Source organism: Rousettus aegyptiacus, unplaced genomic scaffold, assembly GCF_014176215.1.
Source record: "Rousettus aegyptiacus isolate mRouAeg1 unplaced genomic scaffold, mRouAeg1.p scaffold_m13_p_6, whole genome shotgun sequence".
In the NCBI taxonomy this organism is placed as follows: Eukaryota; Metazoa; Chordata; class Mammalia; order Chiroptera; family Pteropodidae; genus Rousettus; species Rousettus aegyptiacus.
In genome coordinates, this window is record NW_023416309.1 from 41,538,738 (window position 1) to 41,565,043 (window position 26,306).

The following is a 26,306-nucleotide window of genomic DNA, read 5'->3' on the forward strand; positions in this document are numbered from 1 at the left end:
CCTTCTTCAAGTTAATCAGAAGGAATTGCTCAACCTTTTTGTGTGTGTGTGTGTTTAGGGGAGGGTTCTAGGTCTCTCCAACTGTTCCCGTATTCCATTGTTCTCACATTGGTCAGTACCTTTGAAGTATGCTCCCTCAGGACTGGACACAGATGTAGTGGAGATAAATATTAACGCCTTTGATCTGAAACTGTATTTCTGTTGATATAGCCCAAGATCACATTTAGAATTACAGATATGTAAACCAATCAATCAGCATTTATAGATTACTGGCTGGCAGCAACAGGGCAAATAGATATAGTTTAGCTCTTCGAGATTCTTTTAAGTCAAGTCCAGGAGGGAGTGGGAAAAAAGGGTAGAGTTCTTTGACTCTTATTTACCAGTATCTTAATTTTTTATTAAAATTTTGAGAGATGTTTGTGACCCAAAGACTGTGAGTTCCTTGGAGGAACTCCCCTTTAATTTAAATCTTGTCCACACAATGTCTAACAAGTGATAAATTCTTTGACTTGTTTATTGCAGAAGTGTTTTATCAAATAATCACATCTAATATTCTAAATTTTTTTCCATCTTACTATAATTCATAACTTCAAAGCCCTTGGAATGTCCTGTCTTTGAATGCCTCAGACCTGGGGCCACACCAGATAGTTTACAACAATGTGATTTATGGTGAATGCCTATTTTTCTATACCTGGGGCCCTGGTACATGACGTATTAATCTGATCACTGTGCCAGTGTCGGGGTCTCAATTGCTGAGTCAATCACATGGGCACTGCATGCCCATGTGACTGACTCCCAGTAAAAACCCTGGACAGGTAAACTTGCCTGGCTGGCAATACTTTGAACATGTCACATTATCACTGCTGGGAGAATTAAAGACTGTCTCTCTGTCTTCACTGGGAGAGGACAACTGGAAGTTTGTGCATGGTTTCTCCTGGATTCTGCCTTATACATCTTTTGAAACCTTTGCTGATTTTAATCTGTATCCTTTCACTGTAATAGACTAGGACCATGAGTCCTTCTAGAGAACCACTGAACTTGAGGGTGACCTTGAAGATTCCTGACACATGTATGTCAATATGGGGCAAGAATAAAAATGTTAATTCGTGAAGAAACTTTAAGAGGCAAAGAATTCCAGTTGCTATTCTGTCCACTGTCAAATGACAGCATCCAGTATAATCAGTTAAGGTAAAGATGTTTATAAAATATCTATTTGATGGCAAAGTTTAACTTTGATTCAATACCTTGTCTCTTAAAGAGTTTTGGTTATTTTTTTTTTAATCCACAATAAGCAACAACATTTCAAAATAGGTTAAAATAAATTTTTATTAAAAATTTTTATTAAATGTTAGAAGAGATTTTTACACAACTCACAAATTCTTTAAAAACCAATTGCCAACCCTTACCCAATTGTAATTGTTTCTATGCAGATTTGGAAATTTTGCAGTGAAATAGTGTCTACAAAATATTTTTTAGAAAACTATCACAATGCTAATCTTAGGCAAAATAATGCTTAAAACTGAAATCACTGTATGCGATTGAGGTCTCGAACACCCATAGTCTTTATCTCAGGGACAAAGTAATGGGAAAATGTACATTAAACTGACTTATTGAGGAAACAATGAATAAGTATTCTGTAAACTTCTCAAATTTTTTATTACTTTCAGAAGTGGTATCATTACAAAGTATTGACAATCACACTATGTACTCAAATAAAATGAATGTTAATAAATTTTAATAAATTAACATTCACAGAATAAAAATATTGTTGCAAAGAGGCACCCCTTGTTGTAAGATATGTTAAAGAAGTCTTTATTATTACATTGGTTTATGGTATGGGCCATAAACCCTGCAGGAGACAGTCTCTTCACACAGAATGATAATTTATCCCTTTTAGAAGTGAATAACATCTCCTTAGTAGTGTTGCTAGTAAAAAAAAAAAAAAAATGAATCCAAGTTTAAAATATGATGGCAACACACAAAAGTGGCTGATAGTTTTGGTCTTTGTCTGAGAGGTACAGTCTGTAGTTTAACAAAGACTGGCTTTGAATTTTCAGTTCAAAAGCATACTTCTTTCCCAAAAGGATGACTACCCAACTGATACCATTCCAGAGAGCAGAATCCAAACCACCCACTTGAAAGGGATATGGCTCCATGAAGAAGGAAATAGTAACCGATTTACGTCAAAGATTAGGAAGCAAAATCAGTGTCAAAGTATTTGAAATCACAAGGAATTTAAAAATTCAATGCTTTGAAAATTTCCCCCTGAGCTATGGATGCTTTTTATATACAGTCTCTAGTAAAATGGATGCATTTCATCAGTCCAAGTTGTACTTATAAATGTTATGATGCTTGGTGTGAAAATAGATGTTATGTCTCAAACAGCAATTACATTTTGTGGAAATCTTTGGTGGGATGCGATCCTGCAGAAGCCTCTTTATTTCTCTCCTCCTAACACGCCTAGAATTTTCAAGTAATTTTCAGAGGAGAAACCACAAGACCATAATGAAGGACCAGCAGACCATCCTGAAAAGGAAAAAGTGTTTTGCAGTTATTGGAACATGAGTTATGTAAGCAATCAAGTCAAAGATGGTTTCTTTTTCATGACCCAACAATGTGAAATTCTTTGATTTAAAGAGAATAAAGGGTCCAAGATAAATATACCTGCTTATTTCACTTACCTCACCACCAAACACTCCTTGTCAATGTGCCATTTTTATGACTCTCAGGAGATAATTCTGAAACTACTGGGTATCCATAGTTACCCAAGGTTGTTTATGGCTAGACAGTTCTTCAAAAAAAAAAAAACTAAAAGAGATACACCTTCCCTTCTTAACAGACTACGTAACAGACCACTCAGGCACTGGGCTTCCCTAAAAAAACACTTAGTCATCCATATAACATCATGGATCTGCTAAGAAATGAAACATTTATTTTCACATAAATGCAGCTCACTACTATAAGAAGTGCAAAAACTTTGGAACTCTTACCCATTTAATATAGCATACATTTTCCTTCCTCCTTAAAGACTGGTCAGTACAATTTAACCTTTCTTTGATATCCAGAGTCATCATTATGAACTGTAATTATGCATAGCGATGCCTCAGTCAGGTGTTGTTGGGCAACTTAACCCTATACTGACTCCAGATAATGTGTTTCTGTCTTCTTATCTGCTTTTTTTGAGGTTCTGTCTCCTCTCTTGATAGCGGGTCTTCATTCCTCGTGGTCTCACCTAGGCTGCATCCAATAAGCAATCCACCTTTTTAAAGAGCTATTTCTAATTTATTATGAACTAGAATACTAGCTAAAAGACTCACTGGGGAAGTGTGCCATGAGCAACTGGCCTACTTTGAGCAACATGGAGAAGTGATGGCATACATGCCTTGCATTTCCAATCCTGCTCTAACTATTACTCTTTTTCTTCTTTGCTAAGCTTTTCCATGGGTCCACTTCCTCACTTCTCATTCATTACTCAACTCATTGCAATCTTGCTCCTCAGTTCTTGCAGCTCCAGAGAACACACACCAGAATTCTACAAAAAGGTTCACAAATTTAAATGCCCACAAGGGCCAGGAAAACAACATAAATGAACATGTGAGCCAAGTATGTGAGCCAATGGGGAATACTGAGACCAGTGGTAAACTACAGAGCACATATCTAGCTAAAAGAATTTATTTTTTATTTTCATTTTTTTATGATAAAAATTTTATTTAATGTTTCAGGAAGCTGAGTGAAAGGTAAATGAGAAATCTTTACACTATTTTTGCAAGCCTGCAATTTCAAGATAAAAGGTTTCAAAAAACAAATACAATACTTAAAACATCAAAAAAATCATTTAATTTTCATCTAAATAATAAAACAGAACTAGTCTTTTTGACATACTGAATAACATCCATTTTAAGACTATGGGATTCAAATTTACAGCCCTAAAATGTTACTTTAAAAAAAAAAATGTTTATTGGGGTAACATTGGTTAATACAATTATATAATTTTCAGGTGTACATTATAATTAGACATCTATATAGTCTATTGTGTGTTTATCACTCGAAGTCCAGTTTCCTTCGGCTACCATATATTTGGTCCTCCTTACCCACTTCACCTTCCTCCTACCCATATATATTTGACCCCTTTTACCCCACCTACCTCCCCTTCTCCCCAACCCTCTACCTTCTGGTCACCACGAGTCCATTGTCCATGTCCATGAGTCTCTATTTGTCCTGTTCATTTGTTGCTTTTAGGTTTACATCCCACACACGTTGATATCATGTGAATTTCAACTTTTTCTGTCTGGCTTATTTCGCTTAGCATGATTATCTCGAGGTACATCCATGTTGTCGCAAATGGCAGTATTTCATCTCTTCTTATGGCTGAGTAATATTCCATTGCATACATGTACCACACAGCTTCTTTGGCCAATCATCTATTGTAGGAAACTTCAGTTGCTTCGATGTCCTGGCCACTGTGGATATGGGTTTTCAAGTCTTTGGGGTAAATACCCAATAGAGGGATTGCTGGATCATATGGTAGATCAATTCTTAGTTTTATGAGGAACCACCGTACTGTTTTCCGTAGTGGCTGTACCAATTTGCAGTCCCACCAATAGTATATGAGAATTCCTCCTCCACATCCTCTCCAACATTTGTTATTACTTGTCCTGTTGATTATAGCTAATCTAACAGGTATGAGATGGTATCTCATTGTGGTTTTGATTTGCATTTCCCTAATAGCTAGCAATGTTGAGCATCTTTTCATATATTTGCTGGCCACTTATATGTCCTCTAGGAAGAATTGTCTGCTCAGGTGCTCCGCCCATTTTTTGATTGGATCTTTTGTTTTTTTGTTGTTGAGTCGTATGAGTTCTTTGTATATTTTGGATATTGGGCCCTTTGCTTGCAAATGTATTTTCCCATTCTGATGGTTGTCTCTTTACCTTTTTGACAGCTTCTTTTGCTGAGCAGAAGCTTTTTAGTTTGAGTAGTCCTATTCGTTTATTTTTACTTTTACTTCCCTTGCTTTTGAGGTCAAAGTCATAATATGCTCTTTAAGTCCAAGGTCCTTGAGTTTAGCTCCTATGCTTTCTTCTATGCATTTTGTTTCAGGGCTTATATTCAGATCCTTAATCCCTTTTGAGTTAATTTTGGTGTGTGGTGACAGACAACAGTCTATTTTTCATTCTTTAAAGGTGGCTTTCCAGTTTTCCTAGCACCATTTATTGAAGAGGCTTTCCTTTCTCCACTGTATGTTTTTGCCTTGTCAAAAATTATTTGCCCATATAAATATGGGTTTATTTCTGGACTCTCGCTTCTGTTCCATTGGTCTATGTGTCTATTTTGCTGCCAATACCATGCCATTTTGATTACTGTCGCTTTGTGGTATAATTTGAAGTCAGGCAGGGTGATGCCTCCAGCCTCATTCTTTTTTCTCAGGATGGCTTTGGCAAATGGGGGTCTTTTGTGTTTCCATACAAATCTGATGATTTTCTGTTCCATTTCTTTAAAAAATGCTGATGGGATTTTGATGGGGATTGCATTAAATCTGTAGAATGCTTTAGGTGAAATGATCATTTTAACTATATTGATTCTTCCAATCCAAGAACACAGAATATCTTTCCATTTCTTTGTATCTTCTTTGACTTCTTTTAACATGGTTTTGTAGTTTTCATTATATAGGTCCTTCACATGTTTTGTTAAATTTATTCCTAGGTATTTTTTGTTGCAATTGCAAAAGGAATTATATTTTCCCCTTCTTTTTCTGACACTTCATTAGAGTATAGGAATGCTATGGATTTTTGAACACTGATTTTGTATCCAGATACTTTACTGTATTTGCTTATTGTTTCTAGCAGAGTTCTTGTGGAATCTTTAGGGTTTTCTATATAGAGAATCATGTCATCCACAAATGGTGACAGTTTGACTTCTTCATTTCCTATATGGATGCCTTTTACATCTATCTCTTGTCTGATTGCACTTGCTAGGACCTCCAATGTTATATTGAATAACAATGGTGAAAATGGACAGCCTTACCTTGTTCCTGATCTTAGAAGGAAAGTTTTTAGTTTTTCACCATTAAGTATAATGTTGGCTGAGGGTTTGTCATACATGGCCTTAGTTAAGGTACTTTCCTTCTGTACCAATTTCGTTAAGTATTTTGATCATAAATGGATGCTGTGTCTTGTTGAAGGCTTTTTCTGTATCTACTGATATGATCATATGATTCTTATTTTTTAATTTGTTTATGCAGTGTATCACATTAATCAATTTGCATATGTTGAACCATTCCTATGCCCCTGGGATAAAGCCCACTTGATCGTGGTGTATAATCTTTTTAATATATTGCTGTATTCGGTTTGCTAGCATGTTATTTAGGATTTTTGCATGAGATTTTTGCTGTGTTCATGAGAGATACTCGTCTGCAGTTTTCTTTTTTTGTTATTCTTACCAGATTTTGGTATCAGAGTAATATTGGCCTCATAAAATGGGTTGGGAAGCATTGCCTCTTCTTCAATTTTTTGGAAGAGTTTGAGGAGAACAAGTATTAAATCTTCTTTGAATGTTTGGTAGAATTCACTGGCGAAGTCATCTGGTCCTGGACTTCTACTTTTTGGTAGGTTTTTGATGATTGTTTCAATTTCCATACTGCTGATTGGTCTATTTAGATTTTCTAGATCTTCTTGATTCAGTCTAGGAAGATTGTATTTTTCTAACTTCATTTCTTCTAGGTTATTAAATTTGGTATTATATACTTCTTCATAGTATTCTTGCATGATCCTTTGTATTTCTGCAATGCCAGTCATACTTTCCCCTTTTTCATCCCTGATTTTATTTGTGTCCTTTCTCTTTTTTCTTTAGTGAGTCTAGCCAGGGGTTTGTCAATTTTATTAAACTTCTCAAAGAACCAGCTCTTTGTTGTATTTATTTTTTCTATTTTTTTTAATTTCATTTATTTCTGCTCTAATTTTGATTATTTCTTTCCTTCTGCTGACTTAAGGCCTCATTTGTTCTTCCTTCTCTAGTTTTTATGATGGAGCATTAGGCTGTTTTTTTAAGCTCATTTTTGTTTTTGGAGATAGGCCTGTAACAATATGAACTTTCCTCTTAGGACTGCTTTTGCTGTATCCCAAAAGTTTTGATATGTTGTACTATCATTGTCATTCATTTCTATGTATCTCTTGTTCTTTCTTTTTGTTTCTTCCCTGACCCAATTACTTTTCAGTAGCATGTTGTTTAATCTCCATGTATTTGTGGTTCTTCCTGATTTCTTTTTGCAGTTGATCTCTAGTTTCAAAGCATTATGATTAGAGAATATGGCTGGTATTATTTCAACCCTCTTATATTTGTAGCTAAGGAATTTAAACTAAAAACTACTTAAAACACAGAACAAGCCAAGTAGTACATAACCCCATATTATGTTTGGCTATGGACCATCAGATCTGTTCTAATTAGCCTAATCAAAGTAAATTAATTTGCACTATAACATAAGTAGAAAGATTCTATTAACATTTTTACATAAATACAAATTTTTCAGAAATGAAAACATCATTTGCAAACAATATAACAATAAGTAGAGATATAAAGTATAGCTGTTTTGAAATCTCAAAACAACTTTAATACATGTATAAAATCACATTTTATAAAATGAGATACTTATAATGTCTATTATATTTATCTTTTATACTTAGATGTCTTCATTTATGGTGTTTTTAAACTACCAACCAGAGTACTCTTCCAAAACATAAATCAGATTGGGGCTGGGTGAAAAAGTTGAAGGGATTAAGAAGTACGAACTGGTAGTTATAAATAGTCATGGGGATGTGAAGTACAGCATAGGGAATATAATCAATAATACTATAATAACTATGCACAGTGCCAGATGGGTACTAGACTAATTGGGACAAATCACTTTGTAAATTATGTGTCTAACCACTATGTTGTCCACCTGAAACCAATATAAAATAATAATGAATGTCAACTACAATTGAAAAATAAAAATTAAAAATTAAACTTAAAATGGTATTGGTAAAAACAAAAAACAAAAAACAAAGCCATTAGTCAGATTATGTCATTTCTGTCCTTGGCTCAAATTTCTTCAATCAAGTTTCCCACCTAACTTAGTTAAAATCCAAAGTTCATACTATGGCCTATAGTCTTACATGGTTTTATTACAACTGTCTAGATCTCCACTCTGCCTATTATCTCTTTAAAAGTCAAAACCAGAGTGACCATATGACCCAAAATATACCAGAGAGATAAAAACATGTCCATACAAAAACTTAGAGATCAATGTTTAAAGCAGCACCATTCATATTAGCCAAAAAAATGTTAACTACCAAAATATCCATCAGTTGATGAATGGTTAAATAAAATGTAGAATATCTATATGTGTGTTATATGCTGTTGAGTCAGCTCCAACTCCTGGAAATCCTATGAATGAGCGATGCCCGCAATGTCCTGTCATCAGCAGCCCCACTCAGCTCTGTAGACTTCCTGCAAATGGCTTCTTTTATGGAGTCAATGCATTTCATATTTGGTCTTTCTCTTTTCCTGCTGCCTTCTACTTTTCCCAACATTGTCTTTTCCAAAGAACCCTGCTTTCTCATGATGCATCCAAAGTAGGACAGCTTCAGTTTGTCTTTTTATCTCCAGTAATGTTTCAGGCTTAATTTGCTTTAGGGCCCACTAGTTTGTCTTCCTGGCAGTCTAGATATCTGTAGAGCTTTCCTCCAAAACCATATTTCAGATGAATCAATTTTTTTTTCCTACCGGCCTTATTCACTGTCCAACTTTCACATCTGTACATAGTAACTGGGAATATAAAGGTGTGGATGATCTTAGCCTTGGTCTCTAATGACGTATTTTTGCTCTCAGTGATCTTTCCTAATTCTTCCACTGCTGTCCTGAGTTTCGGCCTTGTCTAGAAGACTGAATATCCATATAATGAAATATTCAGCCATGAAATGGAACAAAGTACTGATACATACTAAAACATGAATGAAGCTTGAAAACATCATGCTAAGTAAAAGAAGCCAGTCACAAAGGACCATATATTGTATGATTCTATTTATATGAAATTTTCTGAACAGATAAATCCAAAAATAGAAAGTAAAGTAGTGGTTCACAAAGGCTGGAGGATTGGGGTTATCTGGGGAATGAATATTAATGGGCATAGAGTTTCTTTTTGGGGTGATAAAAATGTTCTAAAATTGACTGGGGTGATAGTTTCACAACTCTGCAAATATTCTAAAAATCACTGAATTGTATACTTTAAATGGGTGAATTAATTATACCTCAATAAAGCTATTAAAAAATAATAACTCTCTGGGAATAATAACAGCAGTGTTCCAAATCTCAAGAAGAGGTTTGAGTTGAACCGGTATATGTCTTTGTCAAAACTCACACATTTCATTGTATGTTATTAAAATATATATATATATGTGTATGCACATAAGAGTGTTCGTGTTATCCATTCTGCTTCTTCCAAGGAATTGTATAATCCACACTAAGAAGATAATTCTTAAAATATTCTGTATCTTATTTTAAGTAGATGATCATAGAGCACAGGCAATTACACCAAAATAAAGAATTATAAATTTAATAAATTAAACAAAAATTTGTTTAAACTGAGAGCTGCTCATCAAATCTTTATTAGTACTTTATAAGCTTCTTAGAGCCATATAGCTCTTAAAACAATATATTATTCTAGGTTCAGTGATACATTGGAATATGTGTCATTAAAATTATAGATCCTATTCTGCTTTTTATTTATCCTAAGAGATTTCACATTATATTCTCAATCACATCACAGGCTGATTAAAATATCAAAGTAGTTACTATGACTTCTTACCAAGAAATGGTACGTCAATCTCTAAAGCCAAATGAGTATTTACAAATTTTTCTTTAAAAAATGTCTTTGCAGATGTATTTGCTCAGTGGCCTTCAAAATCCAACCACAGTACTGGACAGAGGTAAAAAGAGCAAGGCCCCTAGAGTCAAACAGCCTGAGGTTTAAGCCCTGGCTTACCCACTAACTCACTGTGGGCAAGCTGCATGTCCTTTCTGTACCTTGGTTTCCTTGTCTTTAAAATAGGAGGATAATTAACTAACTATGTTGTACATCTGAAAATAATATTTGTATATTAACTATATTTGATAAAATAAAAAATTAAATAAAATGTGGGATAAAAGAATACCTCTGTCATAGAATCGAGGAATAAAACAGCTTGTCCATAGAAACAATTTAGAAAAATGCCTAACACAGTAAGCATTCAATAAATATTAGCTTTATTATTATTTTTTTTACAAACCTTTTATTTATTTACTTTCAGTAAGTTTAAATCCCTGAGGAGTACAGCATTTACATGGATTCTTTGTCCAATAGCCTTAGCAGGAAGGTTGCTTTGGAATTTGGCACAAACCATGCCCTTTTCCATGAGTACCAGTCACCTTTCCCCGGATTACCCTGGTTTTGTTCAGTTTGCCACTAGGAATCACTGTGTTGTTCTATGCTTTGGACACATAAGCACATCTCTTGCCTAGACAGAATTCAGTCTCATCTCAAGCATAAACAAACACCTTCAGTTTTAAGGAGAGCTGTGTGCTCCCTCTGGTTCTGGAGAACCCACTTATAGCCAGCAAAAATGGCCTTAGACCACAGCCTTCTAGACATATTTGTCATTTTAGAAGTCCTATTCCCAGCAGGCTTCTACAGGCTCCAAGAAGGTGGAAAAAGCAGATTTATTATTTATTGTCCAGATAATTTTAAGAAAATTGTAGAATATTTCTTAAAATTGTACTGACAACATGCAACTTTTTTCTTTCACCAAATAACGTGCCTGTTAGGTACTAAGTATAATAAAATCTGAGACCTACCTGCATGGCTGCATCACCTAGGGCACGTCGAATTTCCCTTAGAGTTTGATACCGCTCCAACAGGTGATCACCACAGATGATGTCGACCTACAGGCAAACAAAAGTATCAGATGCTTTACTGCTTCAAAAAACCATATGAAAAAACTAAGAAAAATCAATATAATTATTTCCAGACTACATTTTGCTATTTTATTTTAGACTGATTAAACACTCTCAAGAAAGATTTTAGAAATGTTTTACAAAAGTAAATAAAATAAAATGGAAAGAGCATAGCAGGACAACAGTACAATACAACCAATATTCGAAACGATTCCCCTGAATTTCTGAGAACAAGTTAAATCACATTTGATATATTCAGCATTAGAAGGTGCAGAAAAGTACGTTTTTAAAACAAATTCCATGATAAAATGATTAAAGGGTGTATGATGCTTAAAAAGGCAATCTTTAGTTATTTGAATAATTCTAAAGAATATCTCATTCTCCAACAATGGAAAGTCTAACACTGACATGACGTATACACTCAGGGAACTGTTTCACAGATGGAACAATCTTAAAGTCTTTTCAGCCCTTTAGCAATGTCGAAGCTCTAAGATAAGTCTACTTTTATACAGAATGCTCTAGAAAGAATATTGTAATATAGTTATATACTACAATGTAACAAGATTCTAGTATACCTACTTGCTAAGATAGAAAAGCAAACCTTTAATCTCACTGAGTGTTCCTTTCCCATTGCCTTTATTTACTTTTATTAATTATTTTTTTTATGGTGACATTGGTTAAAGAAATCCAGTAAGTTTCAGCTGTATCCCACTGCCTTTAAAATGAGATCAGGTCCTCAATGTCTTATTAATATATATCACTTAATTGTCTCCATCACCTAACATCCCATTTTAGTTTTTGGCATGAAATTTCTCCTTGTCCTCTAAACCAGAATATTACCTCTGACTCTTATTTCTCCTTTTCCTTTCTTCTCACATGCAATCAATTACCAAGTCCTGTGCTTCTTAGTTCATAATATCTCTTAAGTTCATATCATTCTTTCAACTGTTGCCCCTAGGCTTAAACCACTGAAACCAGCTATTAACCCGATTTCCTACTTTCATATTTCATTTACTCCAAAAATCCTATATACTGCCAACACATTAATTTTCCCAAAACATACAGTATAGTTGGAAAAGAATAGTAAAAGCAGTTGCATTTAACTGAGCAGTCACTATGTACACCATGTTATACATCCAATCTTCCCTTTCCTGTGAGTGAGGTATTAAAATTCCCATTTTACAGTTAGGACTAGTAAGAGGTGAAGGCATTGAACTTTCCTAAGGTCATAAAGCTAGTAAGCAGTAAAGTGCAGATCTGAACCCAGGTCAGTCCCTAGGTCTATCTTTCACCAAAGCCTAAGTGCACATCATGGGTCAGCAAACTTTTTCTATAAAGGACTAGATAATAAATATTTTAGGCTTCATGGGCCATAGGATTTCTGCCACATCTACTCAATTCTGCCACTGTAGCATGAAAAAAAAAAGCCATAGTATAGGTTCCCATAAAACTTATTTATGAAAACAGATGGCAGTCTAGATTTGGCCATGGGTCATAGTTTGTCAACTCCTGTGCGGTTACCTCATAATGCATAATCTCCAATAAGTAACAACTTTTATGTTTTATACTTACCAGTTTAAAATTGGCAGAATACTTGTTTACAAAATGACCTGAAAGCAATGATAGATCTTGCATACAGAACTTAGATCCATGAAAAATTAAAGAATTTGGAAACTATTATTATGTTATTAAGTATTCAGTAGTGCAGAGACCAATACTTTTATACCACATGATATATATTTATGGTTTGTTCACTATAATTTTATTTTTAACTTAATCTTAACCCCAGAGGTTGGCCAGTTACTAAGAGTTTCATGTGCATGTTCCTAGATGCTATGTGTGCATGTGGGTTTTTTGTTTGCCTTTATAAAAATGGGATTATGTCACATATTATTGTTCTACATATTCTTTTATTTAAAAAACAACAAAACCTTAATATGTCATAGACTCTTTTAGAGTACAGTTAACTGTCTCTTTAAAAGCTGCATTATGTTCTACCATATGAATACATCATAATTTATATATACATTCCCCTTATAAACATTTAGATCGCTTCCCACTTTATATGCTGATATTTAAAAGTTACTTGACTATAAATATTTCATAAATTACTTAATTCAGATTCACATCTCTGAGGGTCCCACAAACATGACCCACATATTTGGTAATTTGCTACAATAACTCACGAAACTCAGCATGACTGGAGCTATGATTTTAGCAACATAGCAAGAATATACAACCAGATCAGTAGAGGAAAAAAATGTAAGTGGTGTCTGGAGAAATCCACACACAGATTTCCTATGTTCTCCCTCCCAAACCAGGAGAAAACACTGAGTACTCCTTTCTCTAGTAGTGGAAATGCAGCCAATTGTGCAATGTTTCTGCCCAGGAAAGCCAAATACAGTAAGACATCAATGAATTCAAAATTCCACTAAATCAACCAGGGTAATTGAGAGGCATTGAGGATCTATTGAAAGAAATTTATTCAGATAATTATTGATTTCTTATTTTGAATTAAATATCTTCTAAGAACACATGGAATGACCTGTATTTTTTATCTTTCGGAAATGTCTTCTCTTCCTTTTTAATTTTGATTTGTCATAAATAACTGTAAAGGTAGTTCATCATTAGCTAACAGTCCCCTAGTAATCATCCATTCCTGCAGGTAAATATATGAAGGTCACATATTGTAAACAAAGCACACATTTCCCACCGGGGACTAACTGGTATAAAGGTTAGTACAGCAGGCTCAAGTGACTGGGTTCACCAAGAATTTTATTTTGATTAATGGTTAACTAGCTCAATGTTTTGATCATATTAGAAGTAACTCTTTTTACTATCACTTGGATTTAAAAGGTTTAACAATTTTAGACACAAATTCATAGGTCTGCATATTTGATAATTCTCTGTTCCATTATATTTACATTTACATTTATGAATGTTACCAGCTCTATAGTACCTAAATAGGAAAGAAATATTTACCTAGAGAGCCAAGGGCTGATAAAGAAAATTAAAGTTTGAAACACACTTTTTATTATTTTATTTCGAAATGCTAAAAGCTTTGAATTCTATGATGTGAGGAAAAAATAAACCCACATTTTTACACAATAAAACCAATTTACAGTTTTGACAATTTCTTCAAATGCAAAATTTATAAATGGTAATTATGTTCTGACTCATATTTAGCCATAGAGGATGTAACCTACATCTTAGAGAAAGCTCTCCTGGGTGCTACTTTAGTTATTCTATACAATCGGGTGCAAATCTTGTGACTTCTGCTTTTAGAACTAATAGACTGCTATGGGATCACTCACAATTCTTTGTCCAGGAGTCTCTAAACAGCTATCTATGTCTAACCAAAAGACTAAGAACCACCACAAATATACTATAGCTACAAGGTGATAAATAAGTTATTTCTAGTTTTCAGATGCTATGAGATATAGCCAGCATTATGTTAGCTCAGTAAGAGAAGTCATATTTCATTGGATTTAATGTATATTTAATATATATCCAGTACCAGCAAATATATACAGGTCAACTAAAAACATCGGTAAAATTTCAGTCAGCTTTAAAATATATATCAACTAATCAACAAGAGATAGCTATTTTATATAAAAATTATTCTAGGAAATTTTATACATGAACAAATTTTAAAAATTCCCTTTAAATTTGACTAATGAAAAATCAAAACTATATATATATATATATATATGCATTTTCATTGGCCCACATTACTAGAACTATGAGTATATTCACACTTTATGTTAAAAAATATACGAGAATTGAAGTCTTCATCTTACAACAAGAAAATATTACGTAGCTCGAATGGGAGATCTTTTTCAAATCTTAAAAAACTAATAGGGTTCTATAGTATATATTTCACTTATCTAGGTGTCATTAGCTACCTTGTTATACTCGAGCAATTAATAAATGCAAGGACACCCTCTGAAGAGAAGTGGATGGATGATAAGTAATCTTTTGCTCTATTATGAAAAAGGAACAGCTAGAACTGAGGTTCTAGAAGCTCCTTAATAGTTCTCATATCCTTAGCTTTTCTCTGACACCAACAGATGGTCATAAATGGCAGTGAGAAACAGTAAATCAAATGTGATTAAAGTTGGGGTAGGAATCACTGTGTACCAATATCAGTTAGCCTTTACAATATCTACCATATAAGACAAAAGCCACTGCATGAAATCCTAGAGATGATTCTTTCTTCAATATGCCAAAGGTAATCTCACAACGTCACCTGTCCTTTTATACACATGTACTCTACCTGACAAGCTGGATCAAGATCCATTTTCCTTCTGAGGAATTTTTCTACATGCCCAATAGTTGCTTCTCCTGAAACTCGGACAAATTTCTTTTCCAATGGCTACATAAATAAACAAACAAATAATTTTCAGATTAAATATACATTAAATGTATAAACCTTAAAGCAAATTTTATAGCAGATTCAATACTTATAAAAAATTACTATAAATTTTGAGTTAATTTATCTATCAAAGAAAAAAATTCTTTTGCTTAGCTTCCCTTCTCTGAAAAGTAACAATTTTTATAAGAAAGGTTTACTGGTTTATTTTAATACCTTGTCAAAAATGAAACAGTAAAATTTATTGACAGAGAGAGAATACCCAAGATCAAGTGTCTAAAACAAGCTGGTTTAACAAAAAACTGCAAAGGGGAAAAAAGTAAAAGACGGAGAAGGAACTGCTAGACTAAAAAAATACGTAAGGGCTATAAATAAGTGATATATCAACCAATTACAATGTGTGGATCTTATCTGGATCCTGATTTAAACAAATCTACAAAACAATTTTCAAGAGGCAATCTAGGAAATTAAAATGGTATATGGATAGGTGATTAAGGTATTACTGTTAATTAAAAAAATTATAGTATCATTATCATGTTTGTAAAAAGTTCTTATGTTTTGTAAATGAACTGGGAGAAGTGGTGAAAGTGAAAGCATAGATGAAATGAGATGGTCCATGACTTTATCATTATTTAGGTTTCATGATGTGTACATGGGTGTTCATTTTACTATTCTGTCTACTTTTGGATGAGTTTGAAAATTTCCATAATAAAGGGTTTTCTTTTTTAAGTGGAAAATAAAAAAATTAACATCTAGACATGAATTGCTGGAATATGATCCAATGGTCTGAGGTGATAGGTGGAGAGACCACAGGGTTTTAAGGTAGAAACTAAACTTACTCAGCTACTCAGAGGCATTTTTAAGGATACTATCTAATGCAAATGAAAAGCTGAAGTAATCAAAACTAAAAGAATATCTTTCAAGAAAATCTGAACAGTGTTTTTCTAGCACTAGCAGAGAAGGAGCCTAGCACGGCTATCCAGAGGATCGAGGAAGGTGAGGCACGTGTTTGTTCCATGTAACAGCACTCAGGTTTCTTACCTGTAGTTTGGTTTCTTAAAACCTTTCCTGACAATAGATCTATCCCTTATTACCACAGTGTAGTAGATAGCATAGGTGTTAAGTGCAAGCCTGGTTCTGTCATTTTAGAGTTCCAAGTCTTTGACCAAGATGCTGAATCTTTTTATGTCTCTACAACCCCGTTTGCAAAAGAGAGATAATAATAGCACCTACTTCATAGAATTACCACGAAGAAAGTGATATGATCTATGTAAATAAGTATTAACAATTCCTGGCACACAGTAAGCACTTAAGTGTTACTGCTAGTGTATTGTGATCATTTTGCTCTTTAAGTGAAGGAATTTAACTCTTACAGAGGGCCCAGCCATCACCTAGTTCTTATAGAGGATACTGATATAATCTAGACAAAATTGGAAAAGTTCCACTTTCTTTTAATGTAGGTATAGTAATCATATCACAAAGCTAAGGCAGTCTCAAAAAGGAGATACAGGTGCCCCAGGTTGAGTTCCCGAGAAGGTAACACATTGTAGGTGGCACTGCCTGACTGGCATAAGAATCTAATCAGTTACCCTGAGAAGCTATTCTTCTGAATCATCTATACAGATGCCTGCCTGCCTGGCAACCAGTGCATTTCTGAAGTTCAATTTCCTAAGCTTACCATCTCAATAGCAGGCTTCAGGTATACCAGAAGAGGGACAGTTCAATTTCTTTTATTTCTAATTCCAGGAAAGCACTTTATTCCAACTTAGCTAACATTACCACTACTGTGATTTTTAGATCACCCAGAACAAAATTATGAGATCTGCCAATATCTGAAAGAAAAAACATTGGTCTTGGCTTTCAAAGCTAGGGTTCTCATGTAGTACCTTAGCCCTTATACCTCAGACTCACGAGGATTTTCTTTCCCATATAAATCAGATCCAGCTTTCTTAGAAGACAGCTTGTTTTGTTTAACGCTTCAAAACTAGTTCTCAACTAATAGCCTCCTACCATCTGCAAATAAACGGGAGGGAAAAATTCCACAGAAGGATAATACTTCTTCAAAATTAAACACAGCAATTTTACCTGCCATTTATAACACAATTGGTCAATTTGATCAATTTAAACAATAAACTAGTTGAAAAGCTGGGTAGGGAGAGTTAAAAGACATTAAGTTATTTTCTCGCTTTAGATAATGCATACCACTAAAAATGTCTTTTAAAAAGATGGTATCAATTCAATTATATTTTACTTTGAAAAAACTCCTACCATTGTCAACTGAAAAGGCCTAGAAACAGTTACCAACTCAGTAGCAAGGTGAACCCTAGCAAACAGACTGTGATTTTGAAATAGCACCAAAAGAAACTAGGATGCCTTGGAAAAATGACTGATTCCATGTTTGGGGCAAGAGATGTACAAGGTGAGCATGGAACATCTTGTCATTTTAGAAGGAAGCTATCACGGACTATGATATCTATGATAGGACAATTTGAACATCAATAAGGATAATAGCCGAAATTAATTTAAACCAATATGAACCATGAGTTCATATTAAAGTGAAAATGAAAACAACAATACCTAATTGGTCATGACTAGAGGATGCTAATGAACCAACTCATTATTCTGAACTTGGTAAGGGAAAGAATCAAGCATTTATCCTGCCTTTCTTTTATGAAATGCACGACTGGCTAACCAAGTAAATGAAGGAAGTTTGTCTTTATAGGAGTATTTCATCTAATAAAAGGAATGGCAGCATAAATTTTCTTTAAAAAAAAATGTTTATGCCTACAGCACCTGGTCTTCCTAGGTGGTCTCCCATCCAAGTACTAACCAGGCCCAACCCCGCTTAGCTACCAAGATCAGACGGGATCGGGCTTGTTCAGGGTAGCAAGGCCATAAACAGCATAAATTTTCAAACTCCATTAAGTTAATATGCTTAGACACAGAACACCAATGACTGCTAACATTACAAAGAGACACAGACAACCAGATATTATGTGCCTTCAGATGGAAAAAAATGCCACCACCTATGAAGCACTCTTTCTTTCCTTAAATCAAACCTGTTTGATCAACACAGACTTAACTACCAGTTTATGGGAAAGAAAGAGGACAGAAGAACATGTTAAATTATGTGCCATAGAGATGCAACATCAAAATCCAATCTGTAGAAAACTATAGGATAAGTGATTCAATTTTATAAACAATGACTTGCAAGAAAAAATGAAAAACTTACAGATTTTAAAGACCTATCAACCAATCACAATGTGTAAACTTTATTTGAATCTTAACTTACAGTGTTAAAAAAAAAAAAACACTACAATTGAGACAATTAAAATTTTGAACACTGACTAGATATTTGGTAACAAATTGTTAATTTCTTTCATTCACCATCCTCAACTTTTAGAAAAATGATAAATTTACAAAGTTGTAAGAATGGTACAATGAAGATCCAGATAATCTTTACCTAGTTTATAAACCGTTTATATGTTGCTATATTTGCTTTACCTCTTCCAATGTATTTGTGTATATATGTATATGTATTTTTTCTTGGACCACTTGAGAGTTATTTGCAGACACTGAGATATTTGGGCCCTCAATGTATCACCAGTTATATTCTCGGAAAAATGGAATTCTCATATATAACTACAATCATCAGGAAATTTATAGATGTATTCAGGAAATTTAACATTAATACAACACAATTATCTAAATCGGTCCTGATTTAAACAAATCTATAAAACCATTCAAATTTCTCCAATTGTCCTAACAATGTTCTTTATAAGTTGTTCTTATTTCAACCCAAACTCTGATGAAGGATCACACATTGCATTTTATTGTCACACTTCTGTAATCTCCTTTAACCTAGAATAGTTCTGCCACTTTATGTTTCGTGATACTGACGTTTTTGCAATTTTTTTTTTTTTTTTGGTAAGACACATGGTCATTAAAAAAAGAATCACCTTGTAAGAATACTGAAATATTTACAGATGAAGCAGTAAAATGATGGTGGAGCTGTGTTTCAGAATAATACTAGAAGGAAGGTAAATAAATAGAAGTTTAAATAAATTAAATTGGCCATTAGTTAATTGGTAAAGTTGGGTGATGAATATAGGAAGGTTCTATTTTGTCTACTTTTCAGTATGTTTAAGATATTTCATAATTGAAAGTTTAAAAAAATGAGTCCTGGGAAAAATTTTCTGGAGTATATTACTGCTTTTTGAAACTCTTTTAAATTGAATGCAGACAGGGTTTATGATTTTCATGCCACAAATCTACATGGTGAAAAGTTTAACAACCAGGAATCATCCTAGTCAGACATATTTTTGGATCCCAAAGATAAGGTATGAATAGTTTTTAAAGTAGAGAATACTGAGCTATCCTGAATGAAAATAAAAGCAATAAGCTTGCCAATTTGTTAACTAAGAAGTATAAAATAATGTTTTAGCAAAGTAAAAAATAGTCACAAAATACAGAATAGGATAATTTGTTTCTGGAACAATATATTCATCAACTCTCACAGACATAAATCCTGCAAATTAACATCTGTATCATCAGTTAAAACTAAAAATGTAATGTCCCAAAAACTGAGAAGAGTATAATACACTCCCATATACCTATCACCCAGCTTTATCTACTCAAGGCCAATCTTGTTTTAAACTCATCCTGCCCATTTCTCATTGCAACTATTTCCTAGCCCCCATCTCCTACATTTGTTTTGAAGAGAATCCCAGGGATACCATTTCATTTGTTAATACTTCAGTATGTATCTCTAAAAGAACTCGTTTTACAAATTTAACACCATTATCATACTTTAAAATCCCTTGCTATCAGAAAATACCAAGCATATGTTCAAATTTAACCAATTACCTCAATTTTCTAACCTAGTAGAAAATGACTGTATTGTCATTACAGAGGATAAAAATACAACAAAGATTTCATGAAATATAAACAATACACTCAAACTTAAATTCTAATTTATGAATGTCATTTTACCAGATATATTTTTGTACTCTCAAAATGTAATATTAAATATGTTACAAACGATGCTTATTTCAAAGTTACTATTGGATCTTAGTTGCTTTTTAAAAAATTTAACAGCTTTATTGAGATATAATTCATGTATCATTAAAATCACCAAGTTAAGTAGACAACCCAATGGTTTTTAGTATATTTACAGTGGTGCAACCATCACCACTACTATTTTCAGAACACTTTCTTCACCCAAAAAGAACAATTTACTAGACACCCTATTTCCACCTCTCCCTTGAGCTTCTGGTAACCACCGATCTATTTTCTGTTTTTATGAATTTCTGTTCCAGACATTTCATATAAATGGAATAATATAACATGTGGTCTTTTGTGTCTGGCTTTTCACTTAACGCAATGTCTTCAGGTTCATCCATGTTGTAACATGTATCAGTACTTTATTCCTTTTTAATGCCAAATAATATTCCATTTTATGGATGTACTATGCTTTGTATTATTCAATTCATCAGTTAATGGACATTTGGGTTGTTTTTGATTTGGGGCTATTATCTCATAAGATTTTTTACAGTTTATTTTTCATTCAAATCTAAATAAGTTCCATATACTCCAATTAGCTGTTATCCCTTGAGTCTTAGTCAATACGTTCTATCTATATGTTCCTTCTTCACCGCTTTCTCTTTTATTTGCTGAAGAAACAGAATTGTTTATCCTTTTGTTTCCCACTATCTAGATTTGGTTTATTATATTCAGAGTGTCATTTAACATATTTCTTTGTCCCCTGAATTTCCCATAAATTAGTAATTAAATCTAGGGGTATCATTAGATTCACATTTATTTTTGCAAGAACACTTCATATTCATAGGTGGTACTGTCGTCATCATTTTTTTGATGTATGAGCATCAGAATTACATAAATATTCTAGGTGCACATGTGCTTTTGTGAAAGCAATAGGCAAATATTTCAATTTAATTTCTAGTTCTTTCTTCATGAGGTTTCAATACTGTTGACTTGTCTAGCTACTACAGGTCATTAGACAGATGGTTTCAGAGAATTCTAGGAGCATGACACTGCACTTGTCCCATATAGAAATTCACATGCCACTTTGCTACCCACCACACTACTATGAAAGAACTTTCCTAGAGTTAATCACGTTAAGTTTGATATTTTACAATTTAAAAGTTTAAAGTTACCAAACTTAACACTGCATTCCCTCTATCACACTGATGATCTCTGGGAAACATTTATGATATACTTTGTCCAGAGAATATCCATCTATTCCTATGCTTTAATTCACATCTCTAGGCCACTGCAGTAACAAAACAGTATACTCAACCAGGTATGACTCAAATTTTAGTATAGACTTTGACAAAGTCGCTGAAACTCTAAACAGATCAAAGCCACCTATTTTCTTATATATTTATAAATCCCAACTATAAGGCTTGATTTACACTTTTAAAAGTTACCTTTTCCTGAATAACTCATACTGTAGGAGCAACACTGTACAATGGCACCCGTGATACTGGAGACTTTAAGACAACTCTGAACATAAGTATTTTACAAAGGAGTTCATTCTTACCTCTACAAGTTCAGTAAATGATTGAAGTAACAAGTTAGGGCAGGTTAACTTGAGCCAAAACTGTTACACGCAAATAAAATTTTAAGCTCATGTTTTAGTATAAATGCCAACTATGCAAAAAATGCTTTGAATCATTTTTTATCACCAAATTAACATAGCATTTAGCTTTAGACTCTTAAAAGTTACTCATTTATTTTTCCTTAGACCATTGTTCTGAATAAATCCCTACTTAACTCTTTACTCATAAATATATTACGAGCATATTATTAAATGTACTTCACATTTCAACTTTTATTTATAAAACATTATTTACTGTAATTTAAGATAATCTACATATGATTGCTAATCTGACTCTGAAATTTTTGTAAATAAAAAATAAAAGTAAAAATACCTTAAAATGTCCTGTGCCTTCATTAGCACTGAAAAATGAAAGCAAAATTAATCAATAAAATATTTTAAACTGTATATTTAATCACATAACACAGAAAAATAACATGAATATAAATACTTGAGAATCAATTTAATTTTAAAACAAATGCTGTTGTGACTTCTGACACCTAGTGGTAAGGCAAAGGCAGTTGAATCCAGTATTTTATACTACTTAGTAAACTTCCAGGAATTAAAAGTATATTCTTAATATTTAGATTTTCACACATGTAGCATTCTAATACTTCCAAGCTTAAAGTAAAACTTCTTTTTGCTTTTTATTCTATCATAATTAATATTTTTTCTCTATATTAACCTTTATAAGATAGATTTCTTACAAGAGACTACTATAATATTTCCCATTTTTTTTTTACTTGTAAAGCATAATCACCTGGCATGATTTACTCAGTTTGCCTTTGCAGATTTCTTGATTAAATCAACACTTTTGTGTCATGAGGTAGCAAGGGGCACTAACTTTTGTTGAGCATCTACTATATATCAGGCATTATACTAGGTCTTCATATATTATGCATGTTTTTCATTTAGTCCTCACTATAGCCCTACAAATCAGCTATCAGTATCCTCGTTCTACAGAGGACAAGTAAGCTCAGGGAAGTTTAATAACTTGCTTAAGGTCACAGAGCTAGTAAGTGACAAAGCTGGAATTCAGACTCAGGCATACCTAGCACAAAGCCCACATTCTTTCTTCCCTACCATGTTGTGAAGAATAGGTGTGATCAAATATAATAAACACATTCTTATAATACAAATATAATAAATACAAATATAACACAAATATAATACATTAAAATGTTATATGTGTATTTATGTTAACATAAATACATATTACATATAAAAATAAATCTAAGACAACATAATCGTAGCATTTATGAAATAAAGTATCCTATTCATTACAAGAATTATCTCTATAGAATCCATGATGTATGGGGATCTGACTTCTGCTTGAATACTGAAAGAGATAGAGAGCTTTTTACCTGACAAGTCAATCCATCCGTTTATGGGCAACTTTGTTAGAGATCACTTGCTTAAACTGAAACAAATGTTTCTTCCTGTAACTTATACCTATTGGTCCTAGTTTTGTTTTTTGGTACTCTTGTGAAATAGAGGTAATCTTTCTTTTATGTGATAACCCTCTAAAAATATGAAGTTAACTTATAATTGCTTTCTCGTTTTCAGACTATATGTTTTTTTTTTTCCTTCTGCTACCACATATGACATTGTTTTCAAACCTTTTACTATTCTGGTTACACTTCAGTTTACCAACATCTCTCTTCTTTTTTTTTTTCTTTTTTTTTCCCCCTTTTAAAATTTTTTTTAAAGCCTACAGCACCCGGTATTCCCAGGTGGTCTCCCACCAAGTACTAACCAGGCCCGACCTTGCTTAGCTTCCAAGGTCAGACGAGATCAGGTGCATTGAGGATAATAGCATGGTTATAGACCCAGCACCTCTCTGAAAATGTAGTGCCCAGAGCTGAATATAATACTCTAGTCGGACTAACATAACATACAGGGGGATATGACCTACCTGTTTACTAAATATCACCAAGTTTAAGATTGCATCACATTTTTGCCATATCACACTTTTCTCATGTGAGTCCATTTTATTTCCTAAGCATATACTGTAAATATTATAGCACTACGGACTACTTTAACCTTTGTTTTTGAATGACCCTGTATTACTTCAATACTCATACTGATAATAGTTTAGACGTGTTAGAAATACCATAAGTTGATTCTTACAACAATCCCGTGAGTCGCTATTATAATCCCATCTAGAAATATGGAAACTGATGATCGGAAAAGTTAAGTTACCTCCCAAGGGTTACATACTTTGAACTGGACTCTTCAAAGACTATTCTTTCTGTACACACTATGCTGCTTGTCTAAGGTTATTTCTTTTTATAGCTGTCTATTTAAACATAGGAATGAAGAACAAAAAAGAGAAGTATGAGACTATCTTAAGATCACAAAACATGCGTACCTCATTTAGGGGGGAAATCTAATTTCATATTCCAGTGGTTGAAAAATCACTGCTTACCAGCTGAACCTACTTCAGTTTTTTTTGCTCCTCCAATTCAAAAGGGGTCACAAGCTGGACCACTCGTCCCCTGACCTGAAAAAGCTCCCTACGGGTTACCCTCAGCAGCCTGTGGAAACACAAAAGCTTTTCCATGTAGTAAAAACATGGGGATTTAATTCTGGAGACTGGAGACTTCAAAAGGACTCTTTGCAGCTGGAAGCTCTCTTTCAAAAGGACTCCCTGTAGCACTGGAAGCTTTCTTCACTTTAACCACTTGAAAACAGATAAAGGACTATAATATGAGGTAGACAGACTACCTATCATAATCATCAAGGTTCAATTCTCTTGTTTCACAGATAGGGAGCTGAAGCTGTGAGAAGTTAAAACTAAAAGTTCCATGAGGGCAAGGGTCATAGATGACTTACTCAAACTATAGTTCCACTAGCTAACAGAGTGCTGTGCCGGTATGTGGCAGGACCTTAATTAACATCTTATGAATAACCAAAAAGAAATCCATCTAAGTTTACAAAGCTAAATAACAGAGAAGCTAGGACTCACATCTAGGTCTCCTTATTCCAAGTGAGGGCTCTTTTTCTTTTTTTCTTTTCCCCTCTTTCATTCCCTTCTGCCTCCACTTCCACCCCTGACCTACGATGTTACCCTCTCCCCTTAAGAACTGGATCTCTGAAGGCGGGGCGTCTCCTCCCACATGCTCATGGTGAGCAACCAGGGCCTGGTGCACCGTGGGTATGGTCCGTGGCTCCACTTAGGGTGTGAACCCCAGACCTTCTGCATGTAAAGCAGACGTGCTAACCACTACATTATAAAGGACTCTTTTTCTACAGCAGGGAAGGTGTTAATATTGCAACAACTCTAGTAAGAGGTAATGACTGCCTTGAACACTGAGGTCAAGTCTCCTGCCTTAGGAAAGCCTGCCATGATTAACTATTGATTTCTTCTGTGGGGAAAGAAAGAGATAATGGTGACACATCCATCACATATTTACCATCTTAGCATTACTGCCACTTTTCAAAAGTGCATCCCTTTTCAAAAAAAAAATTATAAAAATACTGATTGTCAATTCCTACCGTACATTAGTGGAAAAGATTACATTTCCCCAAAATAATTTTTTAGAAATATAAAAACCTTTGGATTTCCAAAGTTTAATTAACTAGACTTATTACAAATCAAATTACATGGTAAAAATTCAAATACAATGAAAAGTAAAACTACTTCTCATCACACTCCAGTGCCCTTTTCTAGAGGCAACTGCCATCAACATTTTTATTTGTCCTTTCGGGAATGTTCAGTTCATGTAAAAAAAAAAAAAAAAAAAAAAACACGTATATGCACATATTTCCCACTACCCTCTTTTTATAAAAACATAATGGATACGAGCTATAAATTCCCTTCTGAATCTTTTTTCACTTCAGACATTTTGTAGATTCTTCCATATTAGCACATATTCATGTGCTATATATTATTATTTAAACCAGTTCCCTTTTGGACATTTAGTTTGAAACACACTTCTTTAATAACTGAAATTGCTGCTTTAAAGTTTGGTATATATGGTTTCTCCTCATTCCTCCAAAGAGATCTTTATTTCATTATCAACAACCACTACTATATGTGCTTTGTGGAGACATAAGGAAGGTTTCTTCCCTCTCAAGGATCCTTGATTTCCATTGAGAACACAGAATTAATATGTAAATTAGATAAAGATAACATACCACAAGCTAGATATTAAATAAATGATACAGGCAACCTGGAGTTATAAAGAAGGATTGGCTAAGAAGTAAAATAGTCATCAGTGACATAAAATGGAACATCTAGATTTTTCTAAGAAAAGCATTTTAGTTTATTCTGCGAACTATGTATTTTGAAAACTACAGTTTGATAAAGCGCCAACTTTGTGAATGATAGTCTGTTTAACAATGTTG

At 33.7% G+C, this 26,306-nt stretch overlaps 1 protein-coding gene and 3 pseudogenes across 2 annotated transcripts in view; all 4 read right to left on the reverse strand.

Annotated features, from left to right (window-relative positions):
- Window positions 1-1,930: 1,930 nt before the first annotated feature.
- PCGF6 (polycomb group ring finger 6) overlaps window positions 1,931-26,306 on the reverse strand; it is a 28,649-nt gene continuing 4,273 nt past the window's right edge. The window contains exons 7-10 of one of the 2 annotated variants that reach the window (XM_016154503.2): window positions 22,291-22,318; window positions 15,242-15,340; window positions 10,867-10,953; window positions 1,931-2,526 (exon numbers count right to left, since the gene is read on the reverse strand). In XM_016154503.2, the coding sequence (XP_016009989.1) occupies window positions 2,470-2,526; window positions 10,867-10,953; window positions 15,242-15,340; window positions 22,291-22,318 (271 nt within the window). In that variant the 3' untranslated portion in view covers window positions 1,931-2,469. The remainder of the gene's footprint in view (window positions 2,527-10,866; window positions 10,954-15,241; window positions 15,341-22,290; window positions 22,319-26,306) is intronic. The other variant, XM_036223027.1, reaches the window with a different exon arrangement.
- On the reverse strand, window positions 7,952-10,860 carry LOC107515563 (annotated as a pseudogene).
- Window positions 18,119-18,237, reverse strand: LOC118604313 (annotated as a pseudogene).
- LOC118604116 lies at window positions 23,665-23,785 on the reverse strand (annotated as a pseudogene).